This window comes from Sabethes cyaneus, chromosome 2 (assembly GCF_943734655.1).
Source record: "Sabethes cyaneus chromosome 2, idSabCyanKW18_F2, whole genome shotgun sequence".
NCBI lineage: Eukaryota > Metazoa > Arthropoda > Insecta > Diptera > Culicidae > Sabethes > Sabethes cyaneus.
In genome coordinates, this window is record NC_071354.1 from 14,084,974 (window position 1) to 14,106,649 (window position 21,676).

General features: G+C 38.7%; 2 protein-coding genes across 2 annotated transcripts; one reads left to right on the plus strand and one right to left on the minus strand.

Moving 5' to 3' along the window:
- The first annotated feature begins 1,342 nt into the window (after positions 1-1,342).
- On the plus strand, positions 1,343-3,609 carry LOC128733983 (large subunit GTPase 1 homolog). Its single transcript, XM_053827922.1, has 3 exons — positions 1,343-1,628; positions 1,700-3,202; positions 3,258-3,609. Exons 1-3 carry the CDS (start codon positions 1,536-1,538, stop codon positions 3,489-3,491), a joined length of 1,830 nt encoding a protein of 609 aa, XP_053683897.1. The 5' UTR covers positions 1,343-1,535; the 3' UTR covers positions 3,492-3,609.
- Positions 3,555-20,369, minus strand: LOC128733984 (RNA polymerase II subunit A C-terminal domain phosphatase SSU72). Its single transcript, XM_053827923.1, has 5 exons — positions 20,263-20,369; positions 19,798-20,204; positions 18,737-18,866; positions 18,533-18,661; positions 3,555-4,081 (listed from the first exon to the last, which is right to left on the minus strand). Exons 2-5 carry the CDS (start codon positions 20,028-20,030, stop codon positions 3,980-3,982), a joined length of 594 nt encoding a protein of 197 aa, XP_053683898.1. The 5' UTR covers positions 20,031-20,204; positions 20,263-20,369; the 3' UTR covers positions 3,555-3,979.
- Positions 20,370-21,676: the final 1,307 nt, after the last annotated feature.

The window sequence follows — 21,676 nt, forward strand, 5'->3', positions numbered from 1 at the left end:
CAAACGTCATACTCAATATGACATCATTTGCTTATGCAGACAATGCTCATAAATACGATTTGTTTGTGCTGATCTAGCGTGTTTAATCTGTTTCACATTGCGTTTTCCCAACGATTATGGTAGAAATCCGATCGGAGAATGAATATTCGCTGCTTGCAACTGCTTACTAAATCAAACCACCAAAACAATAACAAAGAGCAGGGCAGCCAGTTCACACAAGTTCCAGCATATTTAGGGTTACCAGTTGTTCAAATTAAAAACTTACCCCGTTAGTTTGCATGAGGAATCGTTCAAACGAACGGGGTCCACTGTATTCGAGTGCACTCAGAGGCAAACATTAACCTCATATTGGTCGAGCCGTTGGCAAAATTACTTTCGAACAGCGTCTTGATAAGAAACTTTCCGTTGCGTATTTGGCCATTCTCCCTGAAATGTCCGAAAACTGCGAAGCCACAATCCATAAAACTTCTTATCCGTTCAGTTATGTTCCACTTAAGCTGATCTGCAAATTGAAACAATGTTTACATATTTACACTCGAACAACAAATGTTTGCTTCTGAGTGCACTCGAACTAGGACAGGCCGTGCCAAGTGTCTACCGCGGCGTTGACCCAAAATTGACCCAGTTTCTGATTGGCTGAAAGCGACGAGCTGCCGTTGACTAGAAAATATAACGCGTTATCGCTTTCAGTGTTGCTGAAACTCATTAGTGGGAATACGACAATAAGTTATTATTTCCGAATTTTGATTTCTTTTGTATTCTGTAGTTCTACACACTTAATAAAAAGCACCGAGTTCGGTAAAATTTTACCGAAATCTAAACAGCTCAACGTTCGGAAAATTGTTCGGATTGCATCTCGGTTAAACTAACAGCATTCAGTGTAAAGTGCAGGTTAAACCTGTCTATAGCATTACGGTTTACGGGTTGAACTGTCAAACTGCCCGTATCGTTAATAAATTTCGGGTTCGAGTTAGCACGAACCCAGGTTAATTTATGAATTCGCTATTAAACTACAACATCTGAAAAAAAATCATGGATATCCATTATATTTCTTCCTTGCAGAGTAGGTTTTCCCCTTAATGTATATTTTTGTGAAAAAATCTTGAGAATTTTTTTTTCTGTTAGAGATTTTAATTTAGGATTTTTGTAAAATTTCTTGATGTACCAGAATTGAGCTACTGGGATCACTGCTGCAGGTAGTTGCTTTTCTCGAGGGTCAAGAAACTCATAAGAAACAATATCAAAAAATGTCATGTTTTTTAAAAGTACTATCGAGTATCCCCCCGTTACCAATGTTGTGATTTGATAAAAATGTCGCACATTTTTAGTTATGAAAATTTTGTTTAAAAGTTTCTAGTTTTAATAACCAAAGTTCATCGATATAGAATCACAGAACATAGCATTTAGTGAAGGTTACCACTTTCCACTGATATCAACTAGGTATATCAGAAAGTTATAACTACAACGAACAAAAACAAATACCTCACAGTAACGCACGTGTTTGTTTTCTCTGCTTGCCTCACACCGTCAGTACGATGGGCAAAAAGAAGGCAAATCAGCTAGGCCGTTCCCTGATCAAGGACCGTTTTGGTCACGGTAACCGGAAAACTGTCGACAACAATAGTATGGTAAGCTTTTAGGGAACACTTCGTGTTACGTTATCCTATTGATATCATACCAATTTTGTTTGCAATTGCAGCTGCACACAACCGAGGTTCAAGACGGATACGATTGGGGTCGATTAAACTTGCAGTCCGTCACGGAGGAGTCCTCCTTTCAGGAGTTTCTACGAACGGCGGAACTAGCAGGGACGGAGTTTCAGGCAGAAAAGTTAAACATTAGCTATGTGAATCCGAAGTCGAAGGTCGGCCTATTGACGACCAACGAAAGGGTTGCAATCGAAAAGAAGCAAGTTGACAAGAAAAATTTGCTGAAGATTCCACGCAGGCCCAAGTGGACGAAAGACACCACGCCAGAAGAGCTGCAGTCGCTGGAAAATGAAAATTTCTTGGAGTGGCGAAGAGGTTTGGCAGCACTACAGGAAGAGGAAGGTATGCTGATGACTCCATATGAAAAAAATTTGGACTTCTGGCGCCAGCTGTGGAGAGTGGTCGAACGGTCGGATATTGTCATTCAAATAGTGGATGCCCGAAATCCGCTATTGTTCCGTAGTGAAGATTTGGAACGATACGTCAAGGAAGTTGATGAACGAAAGATGAACATGATTTTGGTTAACAAGTCGGATTTTCTAAACGCCGAACAGAGGCGTTCATGGGCTCGTTATTTTGACGAGCAAAATATTAAGGTGGCATTTTTCTCCGCTGCCCAGTCGGTTGATGATGCTAAACGCGAGATGGAAGCCGAAGCCGCTAAGAGTGACGAATCGTCATCGATTGAGCAGAAACTGAACGAATTAAACCTTAAAGTAGATCGAGCCGAACAAGCGCTGGAACGATTGGAGGAAAATATTGACGTACTGGTCGATCCGGACGATAAGGCCAGTGCTTCATCGAGCCGAAATTTACGCAACAACCCGAAAATTCTGTCCAACACTGAGTTGATTGCCCTGTTCAAGAGTCTCCACACGGAAGAACGGGTTACCCCTGGACTGGTTACGGTCGGTTTGGTGGGTTATCCGAATGTCGGTAAAAGTAGCACCATAAACGCTGTGTTCCTGGAAAAGAAAGTATCGGTTTCGGCAACACCGGGTAAAACGAAACATTTCCAAACGCTGTACGTGGACAGCGAGCTGCTGTTTTGCGATTGCCCCGGTTTGGTGATGCCCAGCTTTTGCACCACCAAGGCGGACATGATACTGAACGGCATTCTACCGATCGATCAGATGCGGGATCATGTTCCGCCGGTTAATTTGCTTTGTACGCTCATTCCGCGGCATGTTCTGGAGGACACCTACGGTATCATGATTTCCAAACCACTCGAAGGAGAGGATCCTACTAGAGCTCCCTACTCGGAGGAGCTTTTGCTGGCGTTCGCTTATAACCGGGGTTATATGACGGCCAACGGACAGCCCGATCAATCGCGAGGATCTCGGTATGTGCTGAAAGACTTCGTTAACGGTAAACTGCTGTACTGCTGTGCACCACCAGGAATTGATCAGAAGGAATTCCACCGATTTGCGGAGCGTTTTAAGGAGGAAATGGACGTTAAACTTTTGCCTCCTCGGCAGCAACGAGCGATGAAGGTTGGGTTCTTTTTTTTGTCATTTGATTTTTTAAATGATAAACATTTTTTTGCAGATGGGCGTAACAACTACCGGCAAGGACATTGATGAGCAGTTCTTTCAGGAACGGTCGTATACCGGTATTATAAAAGGCCGAAGTGACTTTCCGAACGTGCGACCGATGGGAGTACCTGGATCAACGACTACTCAACAGGCAGGTGTGCTAATAGCTGGCAAACCATGGAAGCACCAGAAACGGGAAAAGAAAGAAAAACTGCGTCGAAAGTATGCCCATCTTGATCAGCATTGAAATGCATTGTTAACTAACAAGTGCGGGATGATAAATAGTGTTTAATTTGTTTTTTTTTTTGTAACTTTATTCAATGTACAAAAGAATTACACATCTTTATTTTAAATATATGTGCTTCATCCTATGTTTGAAACCGCTCACATGCTTGCATGAAAAAGTTTCCATTCTTGATCGGTCTTGGGTGTTTTCCTATCGTTTGCAGCTCAATTTGTTATATTCCTATTATAAATTAGTCACGATCTGTTAGTATTTTTGTTGTTCCTATTTTCTGTGGCTAGATTTGGTATGAATATTATATCAGTTTGCGCAGGACCTTCTTGTTTTTGCATATGACCGTCATTAAACTGAGAGAATAGCATACATAACACCCGTCGCTTTGAGGTTTCCTTTCTTTCAGTTACCTAACTAACAATTAAAAACTAAACCAAGGGGGACACACGATTTCTGTTTTACACTTTGTGTTTGTATCACACTGTTTGCGTTGTAAGCTAGTAAAACAGTACACAATGCAGTACGCTCCGTTGGCATTTGCTTTCGAAATCATGCAGCAGCTCATCTATGTCGTTGTCCAGGTCGTCCGTTTGAGCCATCTGCGAAAGGAGGAAAACATTAGTGTGAGTTATGATATTAGTGTTAAAGAAAGCAAATTAATTTATGCGAAGTGAGCCAGCCGTTCGAGAGTTAGCGATATTTTAATGTTACATAAAATGTATAAAATTTCACGAGGAAATACAAATGTCAAGATGCTTGACCATTGATATGCCTGATATGCAAAATCTTTGAACTACGCAGACTTTCAGTATGATGAAATGTGATGCTTCGAAATATTCACTTTACGAATTGAAAATGATTGTCGACCAAATCTATCGAATAAAAACGGAAGGTTGAATTAAGAAATCGAAATGTAACATCAAGGTTTTCTTTACTTTTTGTCAATCTTTTCCACATGCCCCACGTCTTTCAATGGTATTGATCCTATACCGAATTCAGACGTCGCTTCAACATCGCTTGGCCTTGACCTGCCATTCTCCAATTGCCCCGAACACTCGCTGCTCAAGCATCCTCGTCGACAACACATATCCAACGGGTGCAGCGTCTGCCTCGAAGTTGTGGGTCTCTTTCGGGTTGTTTCACTGAATCGTACACTACCTTCAAGTCTCTAAATAGATGGTGGATCTGTAAGTTGGTAAACACAGTTGATCGCAACGTGAAAAATTCATCTGTCGTGAAGCATATTTTTTTCAAAAGCACTTTGGCATTCGCTAATGAAAGATTCCGTTAGCTCGGTATATGGCTATTTGTCTCTCTTTAATTCCTTGAAATCTGCTAGAACACTTCCTAGATCTTCGAAAACGGGCAGTGCTTGCAAGTCCGCCTCTCATCTTACAGAAATACGTAGGCTGATTTTTCTGCTGCAACTGTTATCCGACGTCACCAACAACCCCTGGAAGCTCAGTTGAAAAGGATTATGCCTCAAATCTTTGTTGCACTCGAGTCGATCAGGTCTTCCAACTAAAGAATCGGAAGTTCCTGTCGTAGTACCACCGTTTTTTGCTGTTTTTTTAAGCTGCTTTGTCGTTCTTTAGTATTCGTGCTCCTTTCTCTGGAACTAGTCTCACGGTGCCGGATCTACAACTTTTCCATCATCCTCCATCTCTATCCCGCTTATATCGCCAAAGGCGTGTTCTTTACTGTTCAACAGCCCATCGGAAAGTTGTGTCCTATGCCTGGTCCCAGCGGATCCCTCGGTAATCAACCTCCCCTCTCAATCGTTGCACATAACAGGAATTCCTACGGGTCAGATTCTTGATTCTGTTGAGCGGTTTGAAGAAGCTTCTCGTATCGTGGATCTCGAATAGAGAATCTGAAATAACAACATGGCCAATGCACTCAATAACTCACAATTAACGTCACACAGAGTGACGCTGATTTAATGATGACAAGTACTCGCGAGCTAATGAGTTACGTTGGCCATTCGCTTGTTCCAGATTCTCTGGGTTTATGGACATGCTTCCACTGCCACTCGGAGCGCATGCTTAGAATGCGGCGAAGTCAGACAGTGGGCCCTGCTGAAATTCTATGAAACACCATAGTATCCGGAAGCAGTTTCGTCATAGCAAGTAGTGCCCCATCAGTCACAGCCCACATCCTTCCTTCACACTGAATGTTGCGTTTATGAACCATGAGGCTTCTTGCTAGGGCAAGTATAGGAGAGTGATACTGGCTCCAGGTGCATTATGAAGACTCCTGTCCATCGGCAAATTGCAACTAATCTCCGCACTTCATGGATCTAGAGAGTCAGTTTGATTGAAAAGTAATAAAAACATGGAGGAAAAAACGGGTGAAAAACACCTTCAAGAAGAACATATTCAAGATTCAAGCACGGATGATAAGCAGCTCGTTGAATACAGAAAAGAGGAAAATACTCCTGGACGTTATCATAGATCAAAATACGTTCTCTCTGCCGGGTATTCTAATGGAAACTTATGACTCAACCATATTTAATTGGAAGGACTGACGGTCCGATTGTTCTATTTTGGCAATTTTTACAATGCACAGTGGTCCAGCAGCGAAAATTAAGTGGAAAGTTTTTTGTGGCTCAAAATAGCTCCCCACAATGTTCAGCAAAGTTGTACAACTCTAAAAGACAATTAATGCGAAATCAACGACTAAGTTCCAGTTTGGCTTGTAAACACATAATCGATAATAACTTTTTATAAGAAAGATATTGAAGGATAATTTTTTCAACAAAGTTGTAGCTAAAGATTATATAAGTAACTTTGCCAAAGACATAGTAGGCGTATTTTTAAGCGTTTCTAACTTACAGGGTATTTTATAAAAAGACCTCTCAAAAATCATTTTTTCGCTGATTACTTCAAATGCAATGGTTTTATTGCATCATAATGTTTTACAAAGTTGGTCATCTTATCAAAAGACATATTTATGTAGAACATTGTATGTTGAAAACTCATACGTATAACGAGTTCTAACGTTTTTCCTGTGTTTTTTTAGTCTTTTTTGGAATAGAATATCTCAAAAAGGGGCAAACGAAAAAAATCAAACTTGGCCGTTTCTGAAAGCTTGGAGTTTTATCTCAAACATATGTGAAAATAAAAAACTGGTTTTTTCTCTAACTCGAATAATTTCAGTTTAATTATTTCATGTTTGACCATTTTCTACTATGCAGTATTTTCTAATATCTTCTTGAAGACGATTAAAGTCAACATGTCAATAGTAAAAACGAAATTTGTCGTACCATGACACAATTTCTACTGATTGTCACGTAAAATAGTCTTCGAACTCAGGATAAGTTAAGAGATCTAGTTTTTCGACCTTGTGCTAGTTTTCGAACCACTGCTGAAATATTCATTAAATAAGTTTGTATAACGGTAGTTTTTATAATTGTTTATTGTCAAGATATATGGACTTCGCCCGTCATCCAGTCCATACATATAAATATAAATTATAATACCAAATACAAAATAATATAAAATGCAGTGGTATTAGTGTACATGTAATTGCCCTCTCAGAAATAGTCAGAAAGTTTTTTCTTAATAGTATCAGTCGACATGTTTAAGTTTAGTTTTAGTTTAGTTTTCAGCGGCAGGCTGGTTCATTGCGCGCGTAGTTAGTTCGACGGTGGTTTGGAGTGAAGGGCCTTAGTCTCCACAGAACTACTGTACTCTGGTTAGCAGTTATCCTGGATTTCAAATAATCACTGTCGTATCGTCCTCTCTGCAAATGGAGCTCAGCACCAGCTGTTTTTGATAAATATCTATCTTACAATTTTCATTATTTTACAAATAGACAAATGGAAATCTTCACTTGGATATATGCACATGAAATTAAATTTTATATTGATATTTCTGATTCTAGTCTAAAGTAATCTTTTAAGTTACTTTAGTGTCAGAAAGCTAAGAAGTCTTCAAAATTGATGTCTTATACGTATTCAGGAACAGGAACATGACTATGATCGTAGTAAAAAAGAACTAACGCTTTCAAGCAAATCCTATTAGAGTCCTGGAGCTTTTGTCAAAAGATTTGAGGGTACCGTTACTGTTTTTTTGAATTAGTATCTAAAACGTTCATGAAAGTAATTCGGTAGTTTAGGAGATTATTTCCCATTCAATTCCATATTAGCTATATCGCCAACCGTTAATAAAATGTTAGTACACGGCGCAGATATTATTAAGGCCACGGCACGACCCATAGGGTTATTAAGCGAAGAGGTACAGGAAACGCGAAATAAATGTATTTGTAAGTTCAGAAAATTTCACGCCAGAAAATTTAACCGGAATGCCAATTTGGAGGATGCGTTCAAACGCCTCCTGCTGTCGTCCGATCCAGTCATTGCAATACAAAATCGTTCGTATTGTACACGTACTCTGGAGCTTCCACCAATTATTAATATAATAAATTATTATATTGCTGACAATAACATTTACTGAATCTCTCAAATAAATGACTACCATTTTTGTTTTCCAAATCAACGATATACTGATATAAGGTGGTTGAAGTTCGAAAGGGATCTGTAGGTTTTTTTTCTCTTTTACCTCTTTGCCTGTTTTGATATACTTACCTGCGATTAAAAAATGACATAAAACTAAAATAACAGTTAACAATATTACGCATGAAATAACCAATATTTTTTTCCTTTTTTATTGAAAATTATTTTTAAAACATTAGGCTTATACAAATTTGAAAAAAAGTTTATGTCGCCCCCCCCTTCAAAAATTTTCGAAATTTGAAGGGGCAAAAAAATAAAGTGCAATATTATTGAGTTGCATTCTTTAGTGATGAGCAGATTTTTTTACAGTTCAACGAGTTTACATCTCTAAATTACCCAATATGTGCAAAGTTAAAGTAAATATCCGGTTAGTCTCGAACAACTTTCCTTCACCAACTAAGCTTTCTGATTCCTGCTACAGGTCACAAGCGACCATTGTGCTTAACCTTTAAATCCGGACGCCGAAAATTGGGGTGCTTGAAATTAGACTTTTGGTTCCATTTGCTTCCTATTTTATTCCATTTTAATTCAACTTGTTTTAAAAGAACCGAATTAGATTGAGGCATCAATAAACTAAACAATATATTGGTGAAATTTGGTACCGCTTTTGACGGAGATATTCCGAATTGCAGTGGGTTTTTTTGCTGTCATGGGTAGTAGATAGATTAAAATAGAAATACAACAAATTAGACACTCCGGAATATCAGCTTTCAGCGCTTTCGGGGCTCCAATTGGTCGTTTTATTCGGTAGTGTCCACGAACCTACTCTAATTGTAAATGTTAGGGACGTAAAACTTACAATTTTACCTTACAAATATAATAGTTTACCGTGTATTGGATGCATGCAGAAAGGATATCAGTGAATTGTTTGAAACTTTTCTGACTATTGTCATGTTGTCAGTGGTGGCCCCGACCATAACATCAAATCAAGTCATGTTAAGTTCTATGTATTGCTTTTTTACTGAACTTTATCTTCTTCTGCTTAAAAATGGAGTTTTAGTACGGATTATGGAAATGTGCGAAACTGGAATTAAATTGGAATAACATTTTCATTGCTGGGCAGTCGAAACGGTTAATCTCTCCAAACATTTCAATGATTTGCGAGATCCTGGAGTTTTCGAAGAAAGATCTACTCATTTATACTGATCTTATAACAGGACATTGTCCAAACCGCTATCATCCGAAGCTTAAAAAAAGACTCTGGACATCTGTTGTGCCGATGTCCGGCAAGGTTTAATCAAGGTTCTTCGACAGAGGACTGTTAGAACCTCTGATATTTGGAGAACAACTTCCACCGCAGTAGTGAACTTCAACCGAAGTGAATAGTGATTTTTTACTTAAAAAATGTCGGTAGCACAGCACATGCAAAAAACTAAAGCCATGGGTGTAAACGTCCTTAAGAACTTGACCTTTCTTTACCGACATACTTCGCAGCACAGTACATGCGTTCAAAGTAAAAAAAGTTGTAGTGAACTAAATTGCCATTTTTACAAGATGATTAGATTCCGATACTATTTCGTGGTTACCGAGTTCTGAACTAGTAAGTGACACGGATTTGTTTTATTCTAAAATACAAGGTAACTAACCGAAAGACACGCAAGTTCAAAGTAAAATTCAAATGAAGGTTAAGTTACACGCGTGTAGCTCTTTAAGGTGATGCTGTGGCACTTCATTATTATAAAGTTGATTCACGTCTACCACAATGCTTATGTGATTGAATTGAAAAATTTTGAAGGTTGGTTCGGTTTGAACTAAAATTTAAGTACTGTACAACATTTTTGTTTTAAATTTGTATCAATATAGAAAAATAAACACTGGTTTGTTCTCCTTTGTTTAGTTATTGAAGGTTTGAGGTTATTATTTTTTTCTTGCCCCCCCCTTGAACAAAATTTCGGGACCAGGACATAAACTTTTTTCCAAATTTGTATAAGCCTTATTGATGGTAGATTGAGCATATTTGCAAAGTAATGAAAATTGAAAGATAGATATTTATCCAAAACAGCTGGAGCTAATAGAAAACTGATGTCATATCTGGAGTTCGAAGACTATTTTACGTGACAATCAGAAGAAATTGTGTCAAGGTACGACAAATTTCTTTTTTACTATTGACATGTTGACTTTAATCGTCTTCAAGAAGATTTTGGAAAATACTGCGTAGTAGAAAATGGTCAAACATGAAATAATTAAACTGAAATTACTCGAGTTAGAGAAAAAACCAGTTTTTTATTTTCACATATGCTTGAGATAAAACTTCAAGCTTTCAGAAACGGCCAAGTTTGATTTTTCTCGTTTGCCCCTTTTTGAGATATTCTATTCCAAAAAAGACTAAAAAAACACAGGAAAAACGTTAGAACTCGTTATACATATGAGTTTTCAACATACAATGTTCTACAAAAATATGTCTTTTGATAAGATAACCAACTTTGCAAAACATTATGATGCAATAAATCCACTGTATTTGAATAAATCAGCGAAAAAGTGATTTTTGAGAGGTCTTGTTGTAAAACACTCTGTAAGTTAGAAACGCCTAAAAATACGCCTACTATGTCTTTGGCAAAGTTACTTATATAATCTTTAGCTACAACTTTGTCGAAAAAAGTATCCTTCTATCTCTTTCTTATAAAAAGTTATTATCGATTATGTGTTTACAAGCCAAACTGGAACTTAGTCGTTGATTTCGCATTATTTGTCTTTTAGAGTTGAACAACTTTGCTGAACATTGTGGGGAGCTATTATAAATCGCTTAGCCGCAAAAGTAAGTTTCCACTTAACTTTCGTTTCTGGACCACTGTGCAATGCGTTAACGGGTGGCAACTAAAATTTTGGAATTTTTTTTTCACAAGCTGTCAAAAAAAGACAAAGATACATGAAGAAGATCTGATTTACCGAAATTAAAGATACATTATCCTTTGTTGGAAAAAAATAGTGTACATTTGAAAATGGTCCGTAATCGGCTGTTCGGCGAAGCTTTCGTTTGACGTCGAAACAGGAGCGTTGTACGGCCGTCATGTCAACTTTGCGAATGCATCTCTTGATTCTACCAATCAACTGTGCAATTCGTGGCTCTCCAGTTATTTTTGTACACCAAGGCACTCAAAATCCTGAAAAAATCTTTGATTGGGTGCACTGAGACAGATTTTTAGCGTCGTGGTTTTTGTGTAAAAATAGGATGAAATGGGTATTCAGGAACGATTGTGTTTTTTTGGCGTAATGCGATGATGCTATATCCAGCCAAAACACGCATTGTCCATCTGCATGATGTTTTTGTAGAAACGGAATCAAAATTTTCTTCAAACATTCGTCTGGTGCATCTTAATTGATAGCCAAACCAGAGGGCTTGTTGTTGAAGAAACGAGAAAGAGAACGATGCCCTTCTGCGTCCATAATTTTGGCTGGTCTTCCACTACCTTGCTTGCGAACAGTTGTTGGGCATCTTAGGATATGGTAAACAGCAACTTATTTGCTTTTTAAATGTTGTACCGTATACTTTTTGCCGAGTTTTCTGTTGCAGTTCGTAAAAGTGTACAACGCATTCCCGAAATGCTTTTTCCATTTTAGGCAAAACTGGACAAGCATAAACAAAACAAATAATATTAACAAAAAGAGGAGAGAGAGAGAGCTAACACATACTTACTCTCATTTCTCTCTGAGCTCGTTTGTTGTTGAGCATAAGGGCTGCGAAAAATTCCAAAATTTTAGTTGCCACCCGTTATATAATGATTTGAAAGGAGGCTGGGAATAAAGGTGCATCGTATGAGTGGAAGACTGGGTAATGGAGTGAGTAGTCAACTGGATTTGATCAACGATAGGATTTGTATGTTGAGGTAAAAAGCCCATTTCTTCAACTACACCATCATATACGCGCACTATTCACAAGAAGGTAGACTCAACGATAAGAAGGAAGCGTTCTATGCGCAGCTGGAGGCAACGTCGATACGGGACACGCGACATCAACATAATCATCGGGGATATGAACGCCCAGATTTGCAGGGAAGCAATTAGGCAACCCACGAATTGCCGAGAACTACGCGCGCGTACTGAATGAAGCCCAACCTTCTTTTGTGGATCTTATGTGCTTCGACCCTTCAAGATGGATGGAGCAGGGTACATTAGGCCATCAATGAGGCCGCAACCGCGGTGCTATCTGACGAAATCTCGAGTGCACGAAATTATTGGTTTGATTATGTACGCCAACAAGCGATGGATGGAGAGGAAGAAAAGAGCTTGGCAAAACTATCTAAGCACTGCCACGAGAGAGAATTTGGCAAAATATCGACAGGCTCGGAACGAGTTGACTACGATCCTGAAAAGAGAAAAAGTACCAGAAGGAGGACAGTGATCGCAAAGAGCTTGAACAACACTCTTGGCTAATTTATTTATTTACTAGCTGACCCGACAAACTTCGTATTGCCACAAATTAAACCGTGTTGTTCGTGTTTTGTAAGTTTCTGAGGAGTTCATGGATGTTTTAATATACAAATTTTTCTCACAGTAAAGGAGAAAACAACTCCCCCATTGCTTAGCCTGATAAAATAAAGCGGATAGCATTTAAATATTCGCCATCATTGCAAACCATTTCGCCGAATACCATTTTGCGGAACACCAATACTCGGTTGACCATAACGCGGAATATAGAGTTTCGCAGAATACCATTTCGCAAAAAACCTTACGCGGGATGTACCATTGATTGATGTTTTATGAAAGAGTCTAAAATTTCTCGAGTGCGATTAGTTTTTGAGTTACACAAAAATTTCTGTTTTATTTGTATGAGAGTTCTTATCCCCCTACTACAGGAGTGGGGGTCTCAAACCATCATTAAAAAAATTCCGGCCTCCAAAACCCCCCACATACCAAATTTGGTTCTATTTGCTTGATTAGTTCTCGAGTTATGAGGAAATTTGTATTTCATTTGTATGAGAGCCCCCCTCCTAAAAAAGCAAGGGGTCCTAATTCATCATAGAAAAAATTCATGCCTCCAAAAACACCCACATGCCAAATATGGTTTCATTTGTTTGATTAGTTCTGGAGTTATGAAAGAATTTGTGTTTCATTTGTATGGGAGCCCCTCCTCCTAAAGTGGGGAGGGGTCTCAATTCACCATAGAAAAAATTCTTGTCTCCAAAAACATCGACATGTAAAATTTTGTTCCATTTGCTTGATAAGTTCTCGAGTTATGCAGAAATTTGTGTTTCATTTGTATGGGAGCCCCCCTCTTAGTGGGGAGAGGGGTCTCTAACCACCATAAGAACCTTCCCTGTCCCCAAAAACCCCTACATGCAAATTTTCACGCCGATCGGTTCAGTAGTTTTCGATTCTATAAGGCACATACGGACAGACAGACAGACAGAAATCCATTTTTATAGGTATAGATTTATTTCTCGTAAAAGATAAACAACGAAGCCTGACATATGTAGGAACAATGAGGAAAACCTGATCATAAACGAGTGCAAGGTGGTCGACAAGTGGTCGCTGTCCTTCAATGAACATCTCAACGGCGATATAACAGAAGTAGACGGAACGAAAATAACCTAGGAATGCCTATAAAGGGTAACACCGCGTCGGCTCCCGATCTAAGAGACCCGGCAAAAAATCGGTCAACGGGAAGAATAATATAGTAGAGCTGCCGGCAAGAACCGATTCCTGGCAGAACTCTACAAAAAATGGCATAAAACCACTAGCAACGGCACTTCACTGAATAATTTGAAGGAGGAGGAGAATCTACCCGAGGAATGGATGGAAGGTGTGATGTTTTGTCCCATCTATAAAAAGGGTGATCAGTTCAGTTGCTGTAATCAACGCCGCCTACAAGGTGCTTTCCCAGATTTTGTTAGGTCGTCTATCTCCAATAGCAAGAGAATTCACAGGGCAGTATCAGGCGGGCTTAATGGGAGCCCATGCTTCAACTACGGATGCTACATTTTTACTCTTCGACAAATCCTCTAGAAATGTCGGGAGTACAACGTTGCCACGCATTATATTTTCGTGGATTTCAAGGCAGCACACGATACAGTTGAGCGCGACCAGCTATGGCAGATAGTGCTCGAGTACGATTTTCCGGGCAAACTGACCCGACTGATCAAAGCTACCCTGAAGTGAGTGATGTGCTACGTGCATTTTTCGGAAAGATCTTCAGCAAAAGTTGCCAACACCTAACCGGATTAAAAACGGAGGCTCCTAGCATTGGGTTACAAATTGATGCGTCAAAAATCAAATATACGGAAGGAAGAGGATCCAGAGAAAACGACGTTCGTCTCCCATGGACAGTGACTATTGACGGCGATGAACATAATACAGGTAAGGAGATTTAACGACGCATTTAAGCTGGAAGTCGAGCTTTTTTTTCCTTTCGCAAGACGCTTTGATCAAGGAGCACGCACCGCCACACAAAGTTGATAATGTACAAAACGTTATTCAGACCTCCACGTCCATTGCGGACTTGAGATTGTAAGTTTGGCGTATGACCGACGGGTAGCATTTCTACTTGGAGAGATTCCCAGCGTAAGCCTGGCGAAAGTTGGAAGAGTACGGTAGGCCGGCAACGTCGAAAGGATGCCGGAATACTGTGCAGTGAAATTCGTACTTTTCAAGAACCCACCTGCATCGGGAATAGATGGGCCCAACGCGCTAGATGGCTCAGCCAGGTTCAAGCCAACTTGCATGTGTTAAGACGCTCAACGAATTAATGACGAGTATCCCAGGCCTAGGACCGAGTACAGCGGAGAGGAATTTTTGATACGGCAAGAGCCACTTCCTATGCTGTTAAAAGAAGTAAGTCAACTGGATTCATTGGGAAGAATTATTGAACGTCTACAACAATAATCATGCTTCGCCGTTCTCACAAACGAGCCACGCAAAGTTGATCCGCAGACCAAGATCTTTCAAACGGTGGAAAAAGTTTTTCTGTTAGGTTTTAGCATGCTTATAAATCGAAGTTGACGCGAGTAACGAAAGGTTAAAGCGGGGCAGGTTTCATTTGCCGTTTTTAGCTCAGTAGTCTGAAGAACATATAGGTAGCAAAAAACAGCAAATGAAGCCTGTGGACGTGTTCTAACGCTGGAAAGAAATTACACTCATAATCCCAGTATGCGCACAAGTGTTTCTTCATAAATCGGAGGGCGAATTATTCTTGATTATCATTTGAAAGATTGTATATCATTCCCCCGAAAACCCATAACATATCATTCCCTAGAAATTTTTGTCCCAGAATGAGCTAAGAAGTGGCTCTAGCAGCACTAGTTAACCGAGATTCGAACATTCGGATACGACAGCTGGCTTGATACACTAGCATCGTACCTCGAAGCTAACTGGACGGCTTCTGGGCCGAATATCAACAGTTCAAACACTACCTCGACTGTAACTCTATGCGGTTTGAAGGATCTCAGCTTTTCATTTGTTAATCGTTACGAGGACTAGGAGTTTGTAACTAAAGGTCAGTAAACCTTGATAAACGAATAAATGTAAAAGCGGCGTTTCCTGCCTTAACAAAAAAAGTTGTTACTCGGTGTTGAGCATAAAATAGTTAGAATCAACTGAATATTAGTTATTATTATTGAATATAAGGAATAAACAGGATTGGCAGATTTACGAGAGAAAGTCTACTATATCCTGCAATGATTTGGCCATCATTTTTGTTGGTGGAGAACCTGATCATGTTTGTGCGGTAAGGTCTTGCAAGTGAAACTTGGCTCGGATAATATCGTCCTCGTTTACGAATAAACCTGGTGTACCGCAAGGCAGTAACTTGGGACCTCTTTTGTTTTTTTTAATTACGCTACCTCTGCCCTTGGAAGAGGTTGCACACTGGTATATTCTGACGGTTTCAAAATCTTTTTGACAATCTGTCGCATCGAGGATTGTCATCGTCTTCAATTTCTTTTGGAGGTACGTTTGTGAATTGGTGCAAAGTGAATAACTTGACTATCAATGTCACTAAATTCGAGGTTATGAGGTTCCACTGAATCAAATCGCCTATAGATTTCGGCTACAAAGTTGACGATCAGACGTATTGAAAAGGGTCATACACGTGAATGATCTTAGTGAATGCCAGTCTGAAACTAGCTTTTGATCGTCACCATTCAACGATAAGCTCAAAAGCGTTTCGCAAGCTAAAAATCGACGAAATTTTAATAACCTGCACTGCCAAGAGCACTATGTACTGTGCCTTAGTTCGATCCTTCTCGAAATTGACGCCCAATTTGGACTCCGCGTCAACTTTATTGGAACTTTCGCATTGAACGAGACCAGAGGAGGTGCGTAGTTTGTCTTAGCGCTACCCGAAAAATTTTTGTGGCAGAAATCACCACTATTTAGGTGCCTGCATTTTCCTATAGGTTTACTGTCTAGTAGGGTATATTGCTGCTTCATCGTAATTGCCTATTCCCGTCCTAACCAACACAAATTATTAAAAATATCTCTATTTATATAGGGTATGTTGCTACTTCGTCGTAATTGCCTATTCCCGTCCTATCTAACACAAATTATTAAAAATATCAGCATTTTTATGACATATAATGCAAAATTAGTTATTCCCTAATATTTTAGTTTGTTGACTGTCATGTGCGATCAATCAAAGTGAGCTAAGATCTATTTGAATGCTTTTTTTCATTAAAGAATTCCTAGCAGCCAAATTTCCTACGTACTTTCGTGCGACGAAGAAGCAAATGTCGACTAATCGTTTCAATTTCCATGATTCATATAATGAAAATAACCTACGCAACGCATTGTCGTTATTCTGCAGCCGAAAAAACTTGCATGACCTGCAGAAATTTTACAGAACGGACGGATCTCAAAACAGTACGACGAATTTAAGATACAAAGTCAGTTGCGTAATTTCAATAAAATGCTTTAATAATCGCTTTTTAGTGAATTCAAAAGGCACGGACCGGAAGGTAAGTGTGTTTTAGTCAAATGAGCAGCAGATCTTTTGGAGTATTCTTTACATTCACCTAAGAAATGATGAAAATTAGAGTGGCTTTCCTTGCTACGACGAAAATTAGAAATCGACCCTAGATGATTTACTGTTGAAAATTATTAAATGACGAAGTCCAATCCACTAGTGTATGTAGAATTCGGGCTATTGGGGACACGATGGAACATAATTTGCTTTTGTAGTTTTGCTTCCAGGCAGTTGGCAGTTGCCAGCCGTTGATTACTTATAACTATTTTTATGGCATGATTCATTCTGGGGAATTGCTTTCTAGGGAATGGTCGTTTTGAGAAGTGCGTTTCTGGGGAATGGCAAACTTTCAGGCAAATGGTACATGCGAGGGAATGTTTCTCTGGAGTTTTCTGGGGATTGATTTGGTGGGGAATGAAATTTTGGGAAATTCTGGGGAATAGTTTTTGGGGAAGTGGTATATAATCCATTTTAAACACTGTTTCGCGTTCATTAATCAGCACACAAAGAATAACAGTTTGAAAGCACTATACATATGTATTGTATTGTGACGGGATAATTTGATCGATAGTAGCTTTTTAACAAACAAAGGATCCAGTTATATGACTGTCAATTCAACGATCTGCAAGCTGCAAGTATGTTATACGATAATGCGATCGATGTTTTGTAAAGAATTGTTAGCAGGTGCGATTATGCCTTATTGGCTATATGATCAATTATGAGAGCGTTAATAGGCTCAGAGCAGAGCCTTCACCCACTGCGTTGCGTTGCAATATTAGGACTAATAGTTAATGTGCACGAAATGATATATGTCACGTATGTTTCCAAAAAATACTTAAACTTTGTATAGATTCTTCTAGAATATCGATACAAATGATCGAATGTAAGGAATTGCACGTTTACGAACACATTTTAATCTCAGGAACAGGTTTGGATTACGTTCACATAAGGTAAATGATTGATGACCTGGTGGGACAGGAAGACTGTCACATTTTTCTCAGGTGCAGATGTGTGCTTATAGACGAATAGTTGATTAATCTATTATGACGAACGTGGTTTTGATTTTGATTTTGCACCTTTAAGTACAGCATCTCAGTTAAACAGAATTCAAAAAAGTGGTGCATGGGGCATTTGTATAATTAGTAATTCTACAATATTGTTGAATATATTGATATAGATATAATAGAACGATCGGTTCGTAATAAATTAAAATATATTAAAGCAAAATGTGTTACAGTATACATTACATACATACATCTTACACACACACATGCACATGCACACATACGCACAAATTCAACCATACTGCGTAATAATATAATCATGTCATAGGCAGGTGTTGGAATTCATTCTCATAAACAATCGCGCAAGTGTATTTAAAAAAACGCTCTACTTTCCATTTTATTGGCTGGAATGGCATTGAGCATTGATAAACCATCAAGACTAGAGTTTTCAGATAAAAGACAGCCGTATGAGTTGCAAGTTGAACATTTTATTGACGAAGCTATTGCACCCATATAACAACCATCGACTCCCGCCCGCACGAGTTGTGCCACCGTCAAAGAGGTTGCATTCTTTATTCGCTTTTCGCCAACTTGCTCGAATACTGGCTACCAGCAACAATACGATTCCACTTACCATCGTTATCAGATCACAGATAATGAACGCACCAAGCGTCGCTTCCTCGTGATTGTCCTGAATATCGATATTGATCACATGAACTGGCAGATTGCAAGAGGGACTTCTCGATTCCATAAACTCGATTACCTGAAACGCAGATTAAAAGAAAAGAAAAACATGTTAAAACACAAGTCGTTTCAAAAGTTGTTTTCGATTGCAAACCTGATCGTAAACTCGCTCCTCACACGTGACTAGGACGTCAAACCGTTCCGTGCATGTTTGAAACTTTTCAGGGTGTGCTTTAATACGCCTATTACGATCCAGCATGTGCAACAGGCCATTTTGGGTGTAACTATTTTTCACTAGTTAAGGAAACTATTTCGATATTTTTGCTGAAATTGGCTAGTTATATTATCATTTTAAGATATCGGCGCAATATCAAATCAACACATTTCCTCCTACTCCTCTCTCGATTCTAGGTAAGGATTAGTTTAAAGCAGTGGTGCCCAGCCATAGGCGTGGAGCGAGCCAAATCAGATCGCCCCATGAGTCCGCGGGCCGCAATGACCATTCTTGCGCATAACAAAATGTAAAATAGGTGGCAGCAAAAGCCGATTTTTAGAAATCACCCATAGATTTAAACCTGAAAGCAATCACATCTACAATATGCACGAGGTATTACGACTGAAATGAGTGACCTCTGGCCGCAGTTTGGCTAATACCGGTTTAAATTTAAAGCATCTACTTAGATCCTAAGAAACAAAAACAAAAAAAAAGCGAAAGATTCGAATCGACCTTTGTCCGCAAAATGCTTGGGCATAACGCAATTAAAAATGTATATGTCTGTACATTTTTGTAAATGTATGTCGGTTTTTTCGTAGCTCCCTAAGCATATTTAGTATTTAGATAAGGATAAATTTAGTGCAAATTATTCCAGAATCGGAATATTTTACCAGGCTAAATCGCTACGATGCGACATCTTACACAAAATAGAAAATTTATATCACCTGAATACTACTGGAAATCAGAGAGCGCCACTGTTCCCGCCAAGCTCGACATAACCAAATTTTCAAATACAGTAAAATTAATAAAATTTAAAATGATAAATAAATATGCTGATTACCCTAACCACCCACGTATATACACAAATACCTCATGAAAGACAATTTCATAATCTAAACGAACATTTACAATAGAAGGAAAAATACATGTTCCTTCCTTGCATCCTTCGAACTTCCTGCAAATAAATGACATCATAATCAACGGCACGAAAAAAAGGATACTATTGCTTGTCCTTGCTGGCCAGATCGGTGTAGATTTCATCGTAGCTTGTACCGAACTCGTAGATGTTTGGTTTATCGGCAGCCGTGCCGGGCAGTTTTACCTTGTCACCGGTTCCGAAGGAGCGTACCTTAAAGCGCTTCTTTGCCAGAAATCCGTGCGCTTCCATCGAGCGATTCATATTGGAGGAGCAAATGACCGCTATCGAAAGTGGGCTAACGAACTGGTTCGTCATGATTCCGTGCCGGCTAGTCGATTCCTCGTCGTTGACCCGGTGAACTAGTTTCTTTTCTCTCTTTTACTGCTAGCTAGCTATTCAGCAGCTGTGCACGGCAGAATAAAAATAAAACTTGACGTATTCCACTAGCAAGTTTTGCCGACTGGAAAACCCTTTTTGTATGGCCTGAAACTATAAATAAAGCGTTCGATTAATTGGTACAATAATTTGAGATATTGCTCATAGTTACGAAACAATTATGATGAAGAAGAAACCAAAACTATTTAATAGACTTTTTAAATGTATTTTTCAACTCAAGCAAGAGCGTGCCTTTTCGGCTAGTTTTATGATTTCAATTCGAATGTTTTGAACGTTTTGAGCAGGGCTGCCATACGAAATTACACCGGTATTATTGTTCAACGCGAGCGCAAAAATTCAAAGTTTTATCGGAAATTTCGCTGCTAATGAGCAGACTTAAAAACGTAATTTAAAAGTTTTTTTTTTTGGAAAAGTCTCATTATCTTTTCTCAGTCTTAGAAATATTTTGCAGATCACTTTTCCTTTCAAAGAAATTTAGACATTTCGAAATCAAGATTTATCTTCATATCTGGCATCATTTACATGAATTGAACGAGAATGACAGCAGATTGTCAGTGAAATGCGCAGGGATAAACTCAATGATTTAAAGCCGAGGGGTGAAATCTTGGGAATATTTCTTGATACACAGAGAGCACCGAAAGGAATTTTGTGGTATTTATAAAGATTGCTGACATTTACCGCACGCACACTTCGTCGCGCATACGTATAAGGGTTGCTAGTGTGTGACTGTATTGGTGGTTTGTGTGCATCGCGAAACGATTTCGCTATGAAGAAAAAATTTCCCGATGAATACAAATCGCGTATACACGTATAACGCGGCGAAGTGTGTGCAAGACAAAATGTCAGCAATCTCTATACGCGGTTTGTTTGCATCTGCAATTTTTTTTTCAAGCGAAAATTTTGTCCCGATGCACACGAACCACTAATACAGTCGCATATCAGCAATCCTTATACATATATAGGAGTTATATCATACACGCAGAAAAATGATGATTCCTAGTTAGAAAAAATAAAACCTGTTCAACTTGTATCATATTTCTGAATAAAAATAAATTGTTTAAACTGAATTCATACTCCTTTGGTTTCTACTAGATCGTTTATAAACCAAAAAATACTTATTGCTTATTCTGAGATTTTTATGCCAGGTTTTTGGTTTAAAAAATAGCACGCTATATGTTGAAACAGTTTGTAAACCATCTGCGGAATATTTTTGTTATTTTTGTGCTAACAAATATGTGTTTCTCATTCGTCTGTCTATTTTGTTATTTCTGGGTCGTTATTGTTTTATTTTTACGGCATTTTGCGACATTTTTTTTTCTTTGGTGGCATTTTTGAATTATTTTAGAATTATTTTTGTGATTTGATTCCTTTCTGAGATATTTTAAATGTCATTTTGTTTCATTTTAATAAGGATTTTTATGTTTCTTGTTATTTTTGTGATTTCCTTTCATTTTTTATCTCTCTTTTGTGTTATTTTTGTAACATTTTTTTTATATATTTATTATGAAATTACCATGTTTTATATAATTTGCCAGACCACACCAGACAAAATTACCCTGTGAAGA